At 47.6% G+C, this 19,842-nt stretch overlaps 1 protein-coding gene across 3 annotated transcripts in view; it reads right to left on the bottom strand.

The window, feature by feature from the left end:
- TULP4 (TUB like protein 4) overlaps window positions 1-19,842 on the bottom strand; it is a 290,010-nt gene that overhangs the window by 72,862 nt on the left and 197,306 nt on the right. For 2 of the 3 annotated variants that reach the window (XM_050786689.1, XM_050786688.1), the window contains exon 4: window positions 14,848-15,009. In XM_050786689.1, coding sequence (XP_050642646.1) covers window positions 14,848-15,009 — 162 coding nt within the window. Of the gene's footprint in view, window positions 1-14,847; window positions 15,010-16,288; window positions 17,066-19,842 lie in introns of those variants that run through there. The other variant, XM_050786691.1, reaches the window with a different exon arrangement.

The raw sequence follows: 19,842 nt of genomic DNA on the forward strand, positions 1-19,842 counted from the left end.
CTGCCCTGTGTGGGAGTGAGAGCTGCCCTGTGTGGGAGTGAGAGCTGCTCTGGGCCCTGTGTGGGAGTGAGAGCTGCTCTGTGTTCTGTGTGGGAGTGAGAGCTGCTCTGTGTTCTGTGTGGGAGTGAGAGCTGCTCTGTGTTCTGTGTGGGAGTGAGAGCTGCTCTGGGTGGGAGAGAGAGCTGCTCTGTGTTCTGTGTGGGAGTGAGAGCTGCTCTGTGTGGGAGTGAGAGCTGCCCTGTGTGGGAGTGAGAGCTGCTCTGGGCCCTGTGTGGGAGTGAGAGCTGCTCTGTGTTCTGTGTGGGAGTGAGAGCTGCTCTGGGTGGGAGAGAGAGCTGCTCTGTGTTCTGTGTGGGAGTGAGAGCTGCTCTGGGTGGGAGTGAGAGCTGCTCTGTGTTCTGTGTGGGAATGAGAGCTGCTCTGGGTGGGAGTGAGAGCTGCTCTGTGTTCTGTGTGGGAGTGAGAGCTGCTCTGGGTGGGAGTGAGAGCTGCTCTGTGTTCTGTGTGGGAGTGAGAGCTGCTCTGGGCCCTGTGTGGGAGTGAGAGCTGCCCTGTGTGGGAATGAGAGCTGCTCTGTGTGGGAGTGAGAGCTGCTCTGGGCCCTGTGTGGGAGTGAAAGCTGCTCTGTGTGGGAGTGAAAGCTGCCCTGTGTGGGAGTGAGAGCTGCTCTGTGTGGGAGAGAGAGCTGCCCTGTGTTGGAGAGAGAGCTGCCCTGTGTGGGAGTGAGAGCTGTTCTGTGTGGGAGTGACAGCTGCCCTGGGCCCTGTGTGGGAGTGAGAGCTGCTCTGGGCCCTGTGTGGGAGTGAGAGCTGCTCTGGGCCCTGTGTGGGAGTGAGAGCTGCTCTGGGCCCTGTGTGGGAGTGAGAGCTGCCCTGTGTGGGTGAGCTGCTGTAGAGTGAGAGCTGCTCTCTGTGTGGGAGTGAGAGCTGCTCTGTGTGGGAGTGAGAGCTGCTCTGGGCCCTGTGTGGGAGTGAGAGCTGCTCTGTGTGGGAGTGAGAGCTGCTCTGAGCTGCCCTGTGTGGGAGTGAGAGCTGCTCTGTGCTGCCCTGTGTGGGAGTGAGAGCTGCTCTGGAGCCCTGTGTGGGAGTGAGAGCTGCTCTGGGCCCTGTGTGGGAGTGAGAGCTGCTCTGTGTGGGAGTGAGAGCTGCCTGTGTGGGAGTGAGAGCTGCTCTGGGCCCTGTGTGGGAGTGAGAGCTGCTCTGGGCCCTGTGGGGGAGTGAGAGCTGCTCTGTGTGGGAGTGAGAGCTGCCCTGTGTGGGAATGAGAGCTGCCCTGTGTGGGAGTGAGAGCTGCTCTGTGTGGGAATGAGGCCCTGTGTGGGAGTGAGAGCTGCTCTGGGCCCTGTGTGGGAGTGAGAGCTGCCCTGTGTGTGTGAGTGAGAGCTGCTCTGTGTGGGAATGAGAGCTGCCTGTGTGGGAGTGAGAGCTGCTCTGGGCCCTGTGTGGGAGTGAGAGCTGCTCTGTGTGTGGGAGTGAGAGCTGCTCTGGGAGCTGCTCTGTGTGTGTGGGAGTGAGAGCTGCCCTGTGTGGGAGTGAGAGCTGCTGTGTTCTGTGTGGGAGTGAGAGCTGCTCTGGTGGGAGTGAGAGCTGCTCTGTGTGGGAGTGAGAGCTGCTCTGTGTGGGAGAGAGAGCTGCCCTGTGTTGGAGAGAGAGCTGCCCTGTGTGGGAGTGAGAGCTGCCCTGGGCCTGTGTGGGAGTGAGAGCTGCTCTGTGTGTGGGAGTGAGAGCTGCTCTGTGTGGGAGTGAGAGCTGCTCTGGGCCCTGTGTGGGAGTGAGAGCTGCTCTGCCCTGTGTGGGAGTGAGAGCTGCTCTGTGTGGGAATGAGAGCTGCCCTGTGTGGGAGTGAGAGCTGCTCTGGGCCCTGTGTGGGAGTGAGAGCTGCTCTGTGTGGGAGTGAGAGCTGCCCTGTGTGGGAGTGAGAGCTGCCCTGTGTGGGAGTGAGAGCTGCTCTGGGCCCTGTGTGGGAGTGAGAGCTGCTCTGGGCCCTGTGGGGGAGTGAGAGCTGCTCTGTGTGGGAGTGAGAGCTGCCCTGTGTGGGAATGAGAGCTGCCCTGTGTGGGAGTGAGAGCTGCTCTGTGCCCTGCCCTGTGGGGAGTGAGAGCTGCTCTGGGCCCTGTGTGGGAGTGAGAGCTGCCCTGTGTGGGAGTGAGAGCTGCTCTGTGTGGGAATGAGAGCTGCCTTGTGTGGGAGTGAGAGCTGCTCTGGGCCCTGTGTGGGAGTGAGAGCTGCCCTGTGTGGGAGTGAGAGCTGCTCTGTGTTCTGTGTGGGAGTGAGAGCTGCTCTGGGTGGGAGAGAGAGCTGCTCTGGGTGGGAGTGAGAGCTGCTCTGTGTTCTGTGTGGGAGTGAGAGCTGCTCTGTGTGGGAGAGAGAGCTGCCCTGTGTTGGAGAGAGAGCTGCCCTGTGTGGGAGTGAGAGAGCTGCCTGGGCCCTGTGTGGGAGTGAGAGCTGCTCTGTGTTCTGGGTGGGAGTGAGAGCTGCTCTGGGTGGGAGAGAGAGCTGCTCTGGGTGGGAGTGAGAGCTGCTCTGTGTTCTGTGTGGGAGTGAGAGCTGCTCTGTGTGGGAGAGAGAGCTGCCCTGTGTTGGAGAGAGAGCTGCCCTGTGTGGGAGTGAGAGCTGCCCTGGGCCCTGTGTGGGAGTGAGAGCTGCTCTGTGTGGGAGTGAGAGCTGCTCTGGGCCCTGTGTGGGAGTGAGAGCTGCTCTGTGTGGGAGTGAGAGCTGCCCTGGGCCCTGTGTGGGAGTGAGAGCTGCTCTGTGTGGGAGTGAGAGCTGCTCTGGGCCCTGTGTGGGAGTGAGAGCTGCTCTGTGTGGGAGTGAGAGCTGCTCTGGGCCCTGTGTGGGAGTGAGAGCTGCTCTGTGTGGGAGTGAGAGCTGCTCTGTGTGGGAGTGAGAGCTGCTCTGGGCCCTGTGTGGGAGTGAGAGCTGCTCTGTGTGGGGAATGAGAGCTGCTCTGTGTGGGAGTGAGAGCTGCCCTGTGTGGGAATGAGAGCTGCCCTGTGTGGGAGTGAGAGCTGCTCTGGGCCCTGTGTGGGAGTGAGAGCTGCTCTGTGTGGGAGTGAGAGCTGCCCTGTGTGGGAGTGAGAGCTGCCCTGGGCCCTGTGTGGGAGTGAGAGCTGCTCTGTGTTCTGTGTGGGAGTGAGAGCTGCTCTGGGTGGGAGAGAGAGCTGCTCTGGGTGGGGAGTGAGAGCTGCTCTGTGTGGGAGAGAGAGCTGCCCTGTGTTGGAGAGAGAGCTGCCCTGTGTGGGAGTGAGAGCTGCCCTGGGCCCTGTGTGGGAGTGAGAGCTGCTCTGTGTGGGAGTGAGAGCTGCCCTGGGCCCTGTGTGGGAGTGAGAGCTGCTCTGTGTGGGAGTGAGAGCTGCCCTGGGCCCTGTGTGGGAGTGAGAGCTGCTCTGTGTGGGAGTGAGAGCTGCTCTGGGCCCTGTGTGGGAGTGAGAGCTGCTCTGTATGGGAGTGAGAGCTGCTGGGCCCTGTGGGGAGTGAGAGCTGCTCTGTGTGGGAGTGAGAGCTGCTCTGTGTGGGAGAGAGAGCTGCTCTGGGCCCTGTGTGGAGTGAGAGCTGCCTCTGTGTGGGAGTGAGAGCTGCTCTGTGTGGGAATGAGAGCTGCCTGTGTGGGAATGAGAGCTGCCCTGTGTGGGAGTGAGAGCTGCTCTGGGCCCTGTGTGGGAGTGAGAGCTGCCTCTGTGTGGGAGTGAGAGCTGCCCTGTGTGGGAGTGAGAGCTGCCTGGGCCCTGTGTGGGAGTGAGAGCTGCTCTGTGTTCTGTGTGGGAGTGAGAGCTGCTCTGGGTGGGGAGAGCTGAGAGCTGCTCTGGGTGGGAGTGAGAGCTGCTCTGTGTTCTGTGTGGGAGTGAGAGCTGCTCTGTGTGGGAGTGAGAGCTGCCCTGTGTTGGAGAGAGAGCTGCCCTGTGTGGGAGTGAGAGCTGCCTGTGTGTGGGAGTGAGAGCTGCTCTGTGTGGGCTGCCCTGGGTGTGTGGGAGTGAGAGCTGCTCTGTGTGGGAGTGAGAGCTGCCCTGGGCCCTGTGTGGGAGTGAGAGCTGCTCTGTGTGGGAGTGAGAGCTGCTCTGGGCCCTGTGTGGGAGTGAGAGCTGCTCTGTATGGGAGTGAGAGCTGCTCTGGGCCCTGTGTGGGAGTGAGAGCTGCTCTGTGTGGGAGTGAGAGCTGCTCTGTGTGGGAGTGAGAGCTGCTCTGGGCCCTGTGTGGGAGTGAGAGCTGCTCTGTGTGGGAATGAGAGCTGCTCTGTGTGGGAATGAGAGCTGCCCTGTGTGGGAGTGAGAGCTGCCCTGTGTGGGAGTGAGAGCTGCTCTGTGTGGGAATGAGAGCTGCCCTGTGTGGGAGTGAGAGCTGCTCTGGGCTCTGTGTGGGAGTGAGAGCTGCTCTGTGTGGGAGTGAGAGCTGCCCTGTGTGGGAATGAGAGCTGCCCTGTGTGGGAATGAGAGCTGCCCTGTGTGGGAATGAGAGCTGCCCTGTGTGGGAGTGAGAGCTGCTCTGGGCCCTGTGTGGGAGTGAGAGCTGCTCTGGGCCCTGTGTGGGAGTGAGAGCTGCTCTGTGTGGGAGTGAGAGCTGCCCTGTGTGGGAATGAGAGCTGCCCTGTGTGGGAGTGAGAGCTGCTCTGTGTGGGAATGAGAGCTGCCCTGTGTGGGAGTGAGAGCTGCTCTGGGCCCTGTGTGGGAGTGAGAGCTGCCCTGTGTGGGAGTGAGAGCTGCCCTGTATGGGAGTGAGAGCTGCCCTGTGTGGAAGTGAGAGCTGCCCTGTGTGGGAGTGAGAGCTGCTCTGGGCCCTGTGTGGGAGTGAGAGCTGCCCTGTGTGTGAGTGAGAGCTGCTCTGTGTGGGAATGCGAGCTGCCCTGTGTGGGAGTGAGAGCTGCTCTGGGCCCTGTGTGGGAGTGAGAGCTGCCCTGTGTGGGAGTGAGAGCTGCCCTGTGTGGGAGTGAGAGCTGCTCTGTGTGGGAGTGAGAGCTGCTCTGGGCCCTCTGTGTGGGAGTGAGAGCTGCTCTGGGCCCTCTGTGGGAGTGAGAGCTGCTCTGGGAGGGGCAGTTGTTGAGGCTGAATTGTGCTTACAGCCAGCCTTAAAGGGACAACAGAGGAAATTGTTTTCTTAGGGCAAATAGAAAACTCCTTGCAAATAATAAATTGTGACGTTTTGCTTTTGTGAAGTTCGATTTTTTTTCTATCAAAGAATAGACCTCTTCTATGTGTTAGTTGATACTTATACATCAAATATCGGTAAATTACTTTTTTTTTTTGAGACAGTGTCTTGCTCTGTCACCCAGGCTGGAATGCAGTGGCGCGATCTCGGCTCACTGCAACTTCTGCTTCCCGGGTTCAAGCGATTCTCTTGCCTCAGCTTCCTGAGTAGCTGGGACTACAAGCGCCCGCCACCACGCCTGGCTAATTTTTTGTAGTTTTAGTAGAGACAGGTTTTCACCATGTTAGCCAGGATGGTCTCAATCTCCTGACGTCGTGATTCCCCCGCCTCGGCCTCCCAAAGTGCTGGGATTACAGGCATGAGCCACTGTGCCCAGCCTGTAAATTACTTTTCATTATAAAACTGTGGGCTGGGCGCAGTTTTGGGAGGCCGAGGCGGGCAGATCACCTGAAGTCAGGAGTTCAAGACCAGCCTGGCCAACATGGTGAAACCCTGTCTCCACTCAAAATACAAACATGAGCTGGGTATGGTGGTGCGCGCCTGTAATCCCAGCTACTCAGGAGGCTGAGGTGGGAGAATCACTTGAACCCAGGAGACAGAGGTTGCAGTGAGCTGAGATCGCACCATTGCATTCCAGCCTGGGCAACAAGAGCGAAAGTCTGTCTCAAACAAACAAACAAACAAACAAACTGTGGTGTTTTTAGCTGAGAAAGCAAAGGGTTATACTACTGTTTTAAAGTTCTATCTTTTCCTTTCTGACTATGCAAGACAAAGGAAGCCCTCAGCAGGGACGTGTGCCTCCGTGTTGCTGCAGATGTGCTCCTCCAGAGCCATGAGCAGAGCCAGACTTAAACTATGTGCTTCAATCCAACAAGAACCTCCCTCCAGAAACGGAACAGATGAGGTGTGATAATGGCACTGTGGTTATGGAAGGATGCCACGCTTTGAGGAGATTTACACTAAAGTATGTACTGGTGAAATGATATGCTATCTGGGATTCGCTTTAAATACAGCAAAGAAGAAGAAAAAGAAAGGGATAAAAAAGCAAATGTAAAATATGCGGATTCCTTATTTTTCATATGCTACTGAAATTTTTCATAGTCAAATTAAAAAATTATATACTTAAAAATCCCTACAGAATCACTTATTTTTTGATTTTTACAGATGGGGTTTCACTATGTTGCCCAGGCTGAAGTGCAGTGGCTATTCACAGGTGCAATCCCATTCCTGATCAGCACGGGAGTTTTAACCTGCTTTAATGGGAGTTTCTGACTTGAGCCGGCTCACCCCTCATTAGACAATCTGGTGGTCCCCTGCACCCAGGAAGTAAACTGTATTGTAGACACCTAAATGACATAGCAAACCACAGCTCAGAACTCCTGGGCTCAAGGGATCGTCCCACCTTAGCCTCCTGAGTAGCTGGAACTACAGGCACATGCCAATGTGCCTTGCCAGAATCATTTATTACTTGGATACTTTGGGGGAGTTAGGGAATCTCCTTGAGTTCTAAATTGGTACTTCAGTCATGACTTTATCTTTTAAAAGTGAATGAATTATTCTTTTCAATTGACCAATGTTTTAACGTTTACCTGCATATGAGTATCTATAACAGTTCATTTTTCATCTCTTAATATATCTGGAAAGATATCTGCATACTAATTATTTTTAAATATTATTTTTATTTTATTTGAGATAGGGTCTCGCTCTGTTCCCCAGGCTGGAGTGCAGTGAGCAATCATAACTCACTGCAGCCTCGACCTCCCAGGCTCAAGCAATCCTCCCACCTCAGCCTCCTGAGTAGCTAGGACTACTGGAATGTGCCACTACACCTGGTTAGTTTTTAATTTTTTGTAGAGATGGGGTCTTGCTACATTACCCTGGTTGGTCTTGAACGCTAGGCCTCAAGCAATTCTCCTGCTCTGGCCTCCCAAAGTGCTAAGATTACAGCATGATTTTAGGCCTGACCTAAAATTTATTTTTAAACCATTTGAACTAAATGAATTAAAAATTCTGTACTAAAATATTATTTTAAATAATCCTATTACACTAACTACTCAAGTCCTGATTCCACTCCACTCCAAATAGCAAATAAAGGTCATATTTCTTGCAAAACATGTACATGAAAAAGCTTTCATCTCACAGATGTCCCAGAAGTGCACAGGCATTCAGTGACTGTTACTGCTTCTCTCCCCAAATGACCTGACAGTGCTTAGCTGCCGTGAAGACACAGTGGCCTCAGGGACATGATCACACTAGCACACAACAGATCACACAGGGTGCAAAACCTCCTTAGCAGATGAGAAGGGATTTGGGACCTACCTTTTGCATCCCAAAACAAAAGGATAAACCTTCCCTCTTTCTAGGTTTAAAAAACACAAAACTAAATACAATCAGCACTGAGGCTAGAGAAGAAAATGCCACCTACTAGTACTGCATGTGCCAAGACCTGAAAAGCTAAAAGCTTTATCACGGTGACTATTTAATACTAATCAGCTTGAACTCTTTCTACTTTATTTGAAATCATGGTTTAAGAGCGTCTAAGAAAATACCAGATTTAAGACTCTCTCCTTTTAAAAAGTTTTAGTATTTATAAAGAAATATTACCTCTACTCCCAGAAAACTAAAACCTGGATATCGCTAGCAAAAACATGTACTAGGTGAAGAATTCTCATTTCAAAAACAACTACCTTCTAAGCAAGGGCAATTTCTATAGAATATTCTTTAAATAGGGAGAATAATGTAGGTGGGTAGTTAAAATATAATCATGTTTTCAAAAACTCACTTTACCTACATTCTTTCATCCACTATATAAAGTGAAGTATATCTGTACCTGTATTTCAGGAGAACCATTAACCTCCCTTCAAGTGACACATTCTGGTCAAGTTATGTGAAAACTTAAATACTTTCAGTTAAGCTGGTTTGAGCACAATCATCTATAGACTTTAAGTAAAAATAAATAGTCCCAGATAGAAACACAGGAAGTGGAATCAACAGGACCTGGTGACTAAATGAAGGTTGTAGGTACAGAAAAGAGAGTCCAGGCCAGGCATGGTGGCTCACACCTGTAGTCCCAGCACTTTAGGAGACTGAGGCGGGTGGATCACTTGAGGTCAGGAATTCGAGACCGGCCTAGCCAACATGGTGAAATCTCATCTTTACTAAAAATACAAAAATGAGCCAGGCATGGTGGCACATGCCTGTGTAGTCCCAGCTACTTGGGAGGGTGAGGCACAATAATCACTTGAACCCGGGAGGCAGAGGTTGCAGTGGGCTGAGATCGTGCCACTGGGCAACAGAGCAAGACTCCATCTCAAAAACAAAAAAAAAAAAGAAAATGAAAAAAAAAAAAGAGTCCCAGTTTAGGGCATAAATGATTCCCAGTTTAGGACACAAACGATGAGCAATTCCCAGTTTACAAGATGAGCAAGAGAGGAGTGCAGCTGAGGGGCCAGAGGGAGAAGAGGCGGGGTGGAGAGGATGCTAAGTTCAGACCACAGTGGACTTGAGCAATGTCTACATCTACCCGGAGTTGCTCTGCAGGCATGGTGGTGGTGGTGACAGTGATGGTATCGCAGTGTGAAGGACAAGAGCGACGAGTGCGGGACAGGTGTGGGGAGCCGGCAGTGGACAGACGGGAGCTGATGCAGCTGTGGCAGTGGAAGAAATCACCCAAAGGATAGGAAAAAGGGAAGAGGCCTGAGGTTGGAACCTCAGAAGGGGGACCGAGTTGGAAAGGCATGCCATGTAAGAGCCAGGGAGGGAGATGACAGGGATGGGAGGAGGAGGTGAGATCCAGCTGGGAGAGGCATTGCTAGAAAGGATGTGCCTGGATGTGTTGACAGGGTCTAGAAGATGCCAACCAAGGTAGCCAAGCAGAGGACGGAAGCACCAGGCTGCCAAGGAGATCGCATCTGAGGCCAAGAGCCCAGAGAGAAGCATGCTCTGTGGCTCCTGAAGTAAGAAATAGGAACCAGTGACTGGGGAGGGAAGCTGCAAATGCCTGGAAGACACACAAAGGATACACATCTTTGCTTGACCCAGGACGGGAGCTACCCTGACTGTGGGGGGAAATGGGTGTCACTAACTTCCATAAGCTTTAACGCCCTGGAACTGTCTTAAGATGATTTAAAAAATGGTTCACGCATCCAAATTATGTATGTGCCTCACTGCAGGAGCTCTGTGGAGATGGGGTGTCAGAGATGACACAGGGACAAAGCCACAGTCTGGGAAGAGTTCTTAGCAGAACCCGTTGTCTCCCACAGCAGAGCAATGCCTGGGGGCTGCTTCCTGGAGATCCCCCAGGAAGGGCAGGAACAAGGAGAGGGTTTTCTTCCCATGCCATTTTATGTATGTGGTAACTTTCATTCAGAAGTTACCACAAAATTCTTCCACATTCAAACTGGAGTCTCAAATTGAAGTTTGGGGCTCTTCTTTTGACCTATCCTCAGTGGCCTCAGTCACATCAGCTGATCACCGCCCTAGGAGGACCACACTCAGCCTGGAAATGCTGGGTGGCACATTGGCAAGTCTACCTTTTTCATGGAAACACAGCTCAGGTTCTCACCGCATTCTCTAGTTGAAAGGCTTTCCAAGTGAATTGGCAGTTAGCTAAGATCCAAAACATGCTGGAAGAATATTTCAAAATGTCAACGTCTCAAATAACTTCCACATATCAAGGGGCAAGGTATTCTCCTAAACCCAAGGAGAACACAGAGGCAATGAAACATTCTCTCTGGCACACTCTGCTGTGATGCTGGGTGTTTCCAGAACTGCAAAAGCTTCACTGCTGCAGCATTACTCTGGATCAACTTAGGACCCAGATATTTTTCCCAGTCATACTTACATTTATTTGACATTTTCTCTTTGTGTCATTCTGGTTTGCTCCCAAGCCCTATAAAACCCATTCTATTTATAAATATATCCCAAGTTTCTAAAGCTGAGTTTATATCACTATTTCTTCTGTAACTTTTCTGTTCTCCAAAATATTTTCTATCAGTCTATTAGGAACTGAATTGCATGCTCCAAAACTCATATGCTGAATTTTGTTGAACAAATGTATTGAACCCCCAATGTGACTATTTTTGGAGATGGAGCCTGTAAAGAGGTAATTACAGTTAAATGGGGTAGTATGGGTGGGACCCTAATCCAATAGGACTGGTATCCTTACAGGAAGAGGAAGAGACACTGGAAACGTGGGTGCACAGAGAAAAGTCCATGTGAGAACACAATAAAAAGGCAGGTGTCTGTAAGCCAAGGAGACAGAACTCAGGAGAAATCAGACCTTCCAACACCTTGATCTTGGACTTCCAGCCTCCAGAACTGTGAGAAATACATTTCTGTTGTTGAAGCTGCCCAGTCTGTGATATTGTGTCATGGCAGCCCAAGCAAACTAATACGGAGTCCTTACCCACTAAATAGATTCCAAGTAGGATTACATTCCCTTCTTGCAATTTAATGGAAGACAAATTTTACCCTGAAGTAAAACACATCCTTTGAACAGACATTAACAACATACTGTGAAAAATAACTTCTTTTTGAGACAAAGTTTCCCTCTTGTTGCCCAGGCTGGAGTGCAGTGGCGCCATCTCGGCTCACTGCAATGCCTCCCAGGTTCAACTAATTCTCCGCCTCAGACTCCGGAGTAGCTGGGACTACAGGCGCGTGCCACCACGCCTGGCTAATTTTTTTGTATTTTTAGTTGTGACGGGGTTTCACCGTGTTAGCCAGGATGGTCTAGATCTCCTGACCTCATGATCCACACTCCTCGGCCTCCCAAAGTGTTGGGATTACAGGCGTGAGCCACTGTGCCTGGCAACTTTTGTTTTTACAAAGGTTCCATCAAACTCAGCAACCCTCAGACTGGGATGAGAGTTTTAGTGTGGTTCAGAGTAAAGAATATGTTACCTTTAAAGTATTCTTACCAAAATTGTTTACTCCTACTCTAATCTAGACTCAACTTCCAGTTTATAGGAAATACAAGGGCTGGAAGGAAAATGATACTATGAGTAACCACAATCAGACAAATCTAGAGTGTGGGGACAGCCTATAAGGTAGCCACACTGACTTCATGAAAAAGTCAATTTAAAAAAAAGGAAACTGTTCTAGACTAAAAGACTGAAGAGACAGAACAACCAACTGCTGTACGTGAATTAAACTGCATCCTGGTTCCAAAAAACCAAAAAAGACTATGAAATACATTCCTGTAACAATTCAGGAAATACAAAGATAGCCTAGATACCAGATAATGTCATTGCTAATTTCTTAGGGGTGCCTGTGCAGGTGAAAGGCTTTATCTCAGGAAGCACATGTTGAAATATATAAGGCGGATGTGCCAGGATGTCTACAACTTACTTTCAAAAACAAGAACTACAAAAAAGTGGGGAGTGGTGAGGAAAAAGTGCAAATATGGTAATTTGTTCAGGAAGGGTTATTTTCTCAACTTTTCTGTACATTTGAACACATTCATAACAGAAAGTTGGCAACACAGTGCACAATACAGGCCCACACCACCACGCCCAGCTAATTTTTGTATTTTTAGTAGAGACGGGGGTTTCACCATATTGGTCAGGCTGGTCTCGAACTCCTGACCTCAGGTGATCCACCCGCCTCGGCCTCCCAAAGTGCTGGAATTAGAGGAGTGAGCCACCGCGCCCAGCCATGTACTGCTTATATTTTTTAAAGTTGACAGGAAGTAGCCTAAAATTCCACTAGAATCCAAAATAGCTCAAGATGTGAGGAGAGGTTTACTTCTTGAAGCTGTTTTAACTCACATTAAAGGCAGAAAGTTCTCGGGGAAGCAGGAAGAGACTCAGTCGGCTTCCTGCTGCTCTACCTTCATGTCCACTGTTCAGAGCCCCCTGAGCTGCAGAGGTGCTGCTTTCCACATCGAACTCCTGACATTACAGCCATTAGGCTGGCGCACAACCTGTCTTTGTACTATTTTTTCATTAATAAAATCAAACCGAGCAACAGATATGAATGAGTGGCAGAGACGGGAAGAGGAGTATTCCTGCTCTACGTCCCAATTCAAACAGGACTGACAGAGTGCCTGATACACATCTTCTCTGTGGTAAATTCTTCCCAGGGTCCTTATTGCTTCAATGACCTACAAACCCTTTTTTTATTATTATTATTATTATTTTTTTTTTTTTAAAGAGATGGGGTCCCGCTATGTTGTCTAGGCTGGTCTCGAGAACTCCTGGGCTCAAGTGAGCCTCCCACCTCAGCCTCCTGACTAGCTGAGACAACAAGCACCCTGCTGCAACCCTTTTATTTAAAGGCAGTGGGGGCACTTTCCTAGAAGAAAATCCCACCTGTAAAAGCAGTCATCAGGACAGAGGCTGGGGCCAAGGGCCCAGCTGCTTGCCACATCAGCTCTTTCCTCACACCAAGGTCTACGCAGTCAAGGCCAGACACGTCAGCATGGTCTCCATGCTTCCCATGGCCACTGTCCTACCGACTCCTCCAGCCCCAGGAGTCCCCCTTCACATTCCAGAGCAGCAGGAAACCACTCCCTGTGGTACATGCACACCATGGTGTCAATATTCTGGAACTCTGCTCAGGCTGCCTGGAACAACGTACCCCAGATTCAACTTGGGAGTCATAGCCAGCCCTTCCTGGGAAGTCCTCCTCCACACGTTGCCAAGCCACGGCAGCAGTATTCTGTGTAAGGAAAGGTCTGTCTCCTCGACAGGTCCAATTGTACCTCAAAGGCAAGAGCTACGTCTCTCTCAATGCTGTATTCCCAGTGGACCCCCTGCCTGTCCTACATGTGCGCAGTCTGCTGGGGACACTGGCTGGCACAACTCATCAGAGGACCCTGAGATGAACCTCACAGATGGCTCATGGGTTCCACCACTCTAGGCGAGGAGAGAATGTGAAGCCAAGACTTCCACTCCTGGATTTTTAAGGGCTTTCACATCTGTTCCTTCATTTGATCATTACAAAAGCCCTGCGGATTAGGCAGGAAATAATACATAGTCCTTGTCACACAGGAGAAACCGACATGGGAGAGATCAGGTGCCTTAGGCAAGGTCACTTGGGCAAGGTCACTTAATGCAACACACTTCGGAGACTCTGGGGGTAGTAAAAAGCTATAAAAATGCAGCTTTGTAATAAATGAATCTAAGCATTTCATATAAATACACACAAATACTAGGGATAATTGGAAGTCTTTGGGGGAAAGCAAAGGAAGAAACATGGAGTTGAAAATACCTTTTCATAAATCTCATAATACCAATTTTGAGATGAGAAAAAATATTTGCCTTTTTACTTGAAAAATGGAAACATTAAATATATAGTGACTAGAGGAAAGCAATTCAGTTAAAAAAAGTGGCTCAAATATGAAAGTTATGGTTCCATATTACACTGCTTGGTTTCTTTTAACCAATAATAAACTTAAATCTCTGCTACAAAACATCCTGGCATTATATGTACTCTGCTGTACATGGAAAACACAAATTTTATATTTACAAAGGTTTTAACTAGTCAATCCTTATATTTTAAAAACGAATTTCATTTCATTTCATTACATTTCATTTCATTTATTTCATTTTTGAGATGGAGTCTAGTTCTGTTGTCCAGGCTGGAGTGCAGTGGCACAATCGCAGCTCACTTCAACCTCTACCTCCTGGTTCAAGCAATTCTCCTGTCTCAGCTTCTGAGTAGTTGGGACTACAGGTGCCCGCCACCATGCCTGGCTAATTTTTGTAATTTTTTTTAGTAGAGAAGGGGTTCACCATATTGGTTAGCCTGGTCTCGAACTCCTGACCTTAGGTGATTAACTCGCCTTGGCCTCCCAAAGTGGTGGGATTACAGGCGTGAGCCAACATGCTCGGCCTCCAAAATGAATTATCAATATAGAATTGTACTGTTTTTACATGTTATTTTCTCATGAAAGTCAAACAGGCATATTAAATTTTGAAATTCGATTTTTAAAAAATGAACCAGAGGCTCATTAGCATAAAATAACTGCTTATAATCTTTTGATTCACTTCCCTCCAGCTCTTTTTAGCATGTGCATGGGCTTCTTTGTTGTCTTACGATGTAGGAATATACCACACATCCCATTTCCTATCCTGATTGTTTTAGCTTCGTATCAACTTAGTTGATATCTAATATCAACTGTATATTTATGCAGATTTTATTAATAAAAGTGTATGCACATTTTATATAATTAAAACGTTAAATTAATGTTACCATATTGGTGGGAAATGTTGTTTCTCCAATTTATGGTTCATTTAAAATTTTTGTTTTAATTTTTACTTGAATAGTTTTTTTTTTTTTTTTTGAGACAGTCTCTCTCTCAGTCGCCCAGGCTGGAGTGCAGTGGCGCGATCTCGGCTCACTGCAACATCTGTCTCCCGGGTTCACGCCATTCTCCTGCCCCAGCCTCCCGAGTACCTGGGACTACAGGCGCCCGCCACCATGCCCGGCTAATTTTTTTGTATTTTTAGTAGAGACGGGGTTTCACCGTATTAGCCAGGATGGTCTCAATCTCCTGACCTCGTGATCCGCCGGCCACGGCCTCCCAAAGTGCTGGGATTACAGGCGTGAGCCACTGCGCCCGGCCCTACTTGGACAGTTTTATTGTTCTTTTCCATTGTGATTCTTAAAGAGGCTTTTGCACCAGCTCCGCTTCTCCTGCCCCTTTCTTCCCTCCGAGTGCCCATGGTTTTAACATCACATACCCACATTTCAGAGGTGTTACCTGTTGATCATCAGGAGTCCATATGCCACACGTAATTTGACTTTCCAAGTTGATTTCGGATGACCAGTGTCTTTGTCCACTGACAGAACCAACCAGGACAAACCCATCTCGATAGGAAATAAGTGCTTGAGTTCCATCATGGCTCCACGTGAAATCACTCACCTTGGGGGGACACACACAGAAAAGGGTCAATTTGTAATCTGAAAAGGAAAACACTTTTATCAAAGTCTACACATAGTCATTAACTTAGCCTTTTGGCTAAGATGGAGATGGCCTTAAAACGTAACATATGTTATTTGAAAGCTATAAAAAAAAACTATTGAAGCCAGCCACAGTGCCTCATGCCTGTAAACCCAGAATGCTGGGAAGCCAAAGTGAGAGGATCATTTGAAGCCAGGAGTTCGAGCCCAGCCTAGACAACATAGCGAGATCCTACCTCTACAAAAAATTTTAAGAATTAGTCAGGGCCAGATGCGGTGTTCATGCCTGTAATCCCAGCACTTTGGGAAGCCGAGGCAGGCAGATCACTTGAGGTCAGGAGTTCGAGACCAGCCAGCCTGGCCAACATGGTAAAACCCCGTCTCTACTAAAAATACAAAAATGAGGCAAGCGTGATGGTGCGTGCCTGTAGGCCCAGCTACTCAGGAGGCAGAGGTGAGAGAATCACTTGAACCTGGGAGGCAGAGGCTGCAGTGAGCCAAGATCGCAACATTGCACTCCAGCCTGGTCAACAGAGCGAGACTCTGTCTCAAAATAATTAGTCGGCAGTGGTGGCACACACCTGTGGTCTTAGCTACTCAGGAGGCTGAGGTGGGAGGATTGCTTGAGCCTAGGAGGTTGAGGCCTTAGTGAGCTATCATTGTGCCTCCATACTCCAGCCTGGGTGACAGAGTAAGGTATTGTCTCTAAAGAAATATTTTTAAGAAAAATGAATGAAACTGACTTCAGGGCATACTGTGCATCAACAGTGTTCTATGTGTTTCATGTACATTAATTCATTAAGCCTTAAGTCAACAGCCTATGGAAGGTATTATTGTTCTCATCTATGGAGAAGACTCAGTCAACAGAGGAGGCAAGAGACAGAAACAGGAAAAATCCCAGGAAAAGCTGGCTACAGGGTCCTTCCTTTCAACCACTGTTACACTGCCTCTCACTTATGGTTAGTAATAGATTCTCCATCAGTGTCTGTTGACCCCGTACCAAAATAGTAAAGCTCTAAGTTTCTGATTATATTCCCCCTTGGTCTTGCTAACAATACCCCCTCAATCAGAATGAAGAAAAAAAAAAATCTAACTGAAAAACATTATTTATACTTGGGTGTTAAGTTTATCAAATGCATTTATTACATCTATTCAAATGACCACATTTTTCCCTCTATTAATCTACTGTGGTAATTTGTTTGTATGGATTTTTACACATCATCCTATGCTTGCATACCTACCAGAGTCCAATTTAGAGGTAAAGTATTGTCTTTTTATGCACAGCTGAAACTGATTTGCTAGTGTCTTTAGATTTTCTGCATCTGCATTCATTAGTAGACCTGTGATTTTGTTTTGGTAGTGCGTCTCTGGATGTAGCAGGGTTATGTTACCTCTCTCAGGATGAGCTGAAGTAGTCTCTCTTTTTCCAATGCCTGGAAGAATTTGTATAAACTGAGATGATTTGTTGCTTCAAAGTTTAGTAGACAAGCCTGCCAAATCATCTGGCTATGTATTTTTGTAATGGGGAGATTATTAACCACTTCTTCAATTTAATAGTCCTAGTACTAAACTTTCACGTTTTCTTTTGAGACAGTGTTTTGTTCTGTTGCCAGTCTGAAATGCAGTGACACAATCTTGGCTCAGTGCAACCTCCACCTCCCGGGTCCAAGCGATTCTCTTGCCTCAGCCTTCTGAGTAGCTGGGATTACAGGCACGCACCACCACACCCAGCTAATTTTTGTATTTTTAGTAGAGATGGGGTTTTGCCATGTTGGCCAGGCTGGTCTCCAACTCCTGATCTCAAGTGATCTGTCTGCCTCTGCCTCCCAAAGTGCTGGAATTACAGGCGTGAGGCACTGCGCCTAGTCTAAACTTTCAACCTTTTTACTTCTTGAGTCAGTTCTGATAATTTTAGGGCTGGGCGCGGTGGTTCATGCCTGTAATTCCAGCACTTTGACAGGTCGAGGCAGCTGGATCACGAGGTCAAGAGATCGAGACCATCTGGCCAACATGGTGAAACTCCGGTCTCTACCAAAAATACAAAAATTAGCTGGGCATGGTGGTGCGCACCTGTAGTCCCAGCTACTTGGGAGGCTGAGGCAGGAGAATCGCTGGAACCCAGGAGGTGGAGGCTGCAGTGAGCCGAGATCATGCCACTGCACTCCAGCCTGGCAACAGAGAGAGACTCCATCTTAAAAAAAAAAAAAAGTTCTGGTAATTTTGAAAAGGAATTTGTCCATTTCACGTAAGTTTTCAAAACTGTTGGCAAGTAGTTGTTAATATTTTCCTTTTAAAAATAACTTTATTAAGGTATAATTTACATGCAGTAAAGTCCCCCCTCGCCCCAGGAGTCAATCCCCAACCCTAGTCCTAGGCAGTGATCTGATTTCTGTAACTGTTGTTCATTCTAGAATTTTACATGAATGGGACCTTCTGTGTCTAAATACTTTTACTCAGCATAAAGATGTTGAGAGTCATCTGAATTATGTGTGTCAGTAGTTCATTCCTTTTTATACATATTATTCCACTGTACGAATATACCACAATTTGTCTATCCAAATTGCTACTCAGCAAAGTCTCAGGATACAAAATCAACACACAAAAATCACTAGCATTCCTATACACCACCAACAGCCAAACCAGGAACAAACTCGTATTCGCAACTGCCACAAAAAGAATGAAACGCCTAGGAATACAGCTAACCAGCAAGGTGAAGAATCTCTACAAGGAGAACTACAAAACACTACTCAAAGAAATCAGAGATGACACAAACAAATGGAAACACACTCCATGCTCATGGATAGGAAGAATCAATATCACTAAAAGGGCCATACTACCCAAAACAGTTTATAGATTTAATGCTATTTCTATCAAACTACCAAAGACATTCCTCACAGAACATTTTAAAATTCATACGGAACCAAAAAAGAGCCCAAAGAGTCAAGGCAGTCCTAAGCAAAAAGAATAAAGCTGGAGGCATCATGCTACCTGACTTCAAACTATACTACAGGGCTACAGTAACCAAAACAGCATGGTACTGGTACAAAAACAGACACATAGACCAATGGAACAGAACAGAGAACCCAGAAATAAGGCTGTACATTTACAACCATCTGATCTTTGACAAAGGTGACAAAAACAAACAATGGGGAAAGGACTCCCTATTCAATAAATGGTGCTGGGATAACTGGGTAGCCATATGCAGAATATTGAAACTGGATCCTTTTCTTATACAATATATAAAAATCAACTCAAGATTAAAGACTTAACTATAAAAACCCTGGAAGACAATCTAGGCAATATCATTCTGGACATAGGAACGGGCAAAGACTTCGTGATGAAGATACCAAAAGCAATCGCAACAAAAGCAAAAATTGACAAGTAAGATCTAGTTGAACTAAAGAGCTTCAGAACAGCAAAAGAAACTATCAATAAAGTAAAAAGATAACCTACAGAATAGGAGAAAAATTTCACAAAGTATGCATCTGACAAAGGTCTAATATAAAGCATCTATAAGGATAAACAAATTTATAAGAAAACAACTCCTAAAAAGTGGGCAAAAAATATGAACTGACAGTTTTCAAAAGAAGACATACATGCAGCCAACAAGCATATTTATTTAAGGCTCAACATCACTGATTAAAGAAATGCAATCAAAACCACAATGAGATATCATCTCACATCAGTTGGAATGGCTATGATTAAAAAGTAAAAAAATAGGGCTGGGCAAGGTGGTTCACACCTGTAAATCCTAGCATTTTGGGAGGCCAAGGCAAGCAGATCATAAGGTTAAGGGATGAGACCATCCTGGCTAACATGGTGAAGCCCCGTCTCTACTAAAAATACAAAAATTAACTGGATGTGGTGGCACGTGCCTGTAGTCCCAGCTACTTGGGAGGCTGAGGCAGGAGAGCCGCTTGAACCTGGAAGGTGGAGGTTGTAGTGAGCTGAGACTGTGCCACTGCACTCTAGCCTGGCGACAGAGCAAGGCTCCATCTCAAAAAAGAAAAAAAAAGTAATAATAAAATAAAATAAAAAGTCAAAAAATAACAGATGCTGGAGAGGATGCAGAGAAAAAGGAACACTTACACACTATTGGTTAGGTTGTAAATTAGTTCACCCATTGTGGAAAACAGTGTAGTGATTCCTCAAAGACCTAAAAACAGAACTACTATTCAATCCAGCAATCCCATTACGGGGTATATACCCAAAGGACTATAAATCGTTCTGTCATAAAGACACATGCACATGTATGTTCACTGCAGCACTATTTATGACAGAAAGACATTGAATCAACCTAAATGCCCATCAATAGTAGACTGGATAAAGCAAATGTGGTACATATACACCATGGAATACTATGCAGCCATAAAAAAGAATGAAATTAGGCTAGGCGTGGTGGCTCATGCCTGTAATCCCAGCACTTTGGGAGGCCAAGGTAGGCAGATCACGAGGTCAGGAGATCAAGAGCATCCTGGCCAACATGGTGAAACCCTGTCTGTACTAAAAATACAAAGATTAGCTGGGCATGGTGGCACATGCCTGTAATTCCAGCTACTCGGGAGGCTGAGGCAAGAGAATCACTTGACTCCAGGACGGAGATGGAGGTTATAGCGAGCCAAGATCGCGCCACTGCGCTCTAGCCTGGTGACAGAGCAAGACTCTGCCTCAAAAAAAAAAAAAAAAAAAAAAAAAAAGAACGAGATCATGTCCTTTGCAGGAACACGGATGGAGCTGGAGGCCATTATGTTTAGCAAACTAACACAGGAACAGAAAATCAAATACAGCATGTTCT

The sequence above is a fragment of the Macaca thibetana genome, chromosome 4 (genome assembly GCF_024542745.1).
Source record: "Macaca thibetana thibetana isolate TM-01 chromosome 4, ASM2454274v1, whole genome shotgun sequence".
In the NCBI taxonomy this organism is placed as follows: domain Eukaryota; kingdom Metazoa; phylum Chordata; class Mammalia; order Primates; family Cercopithecidae; genus Macaca; species Macaca thibetana.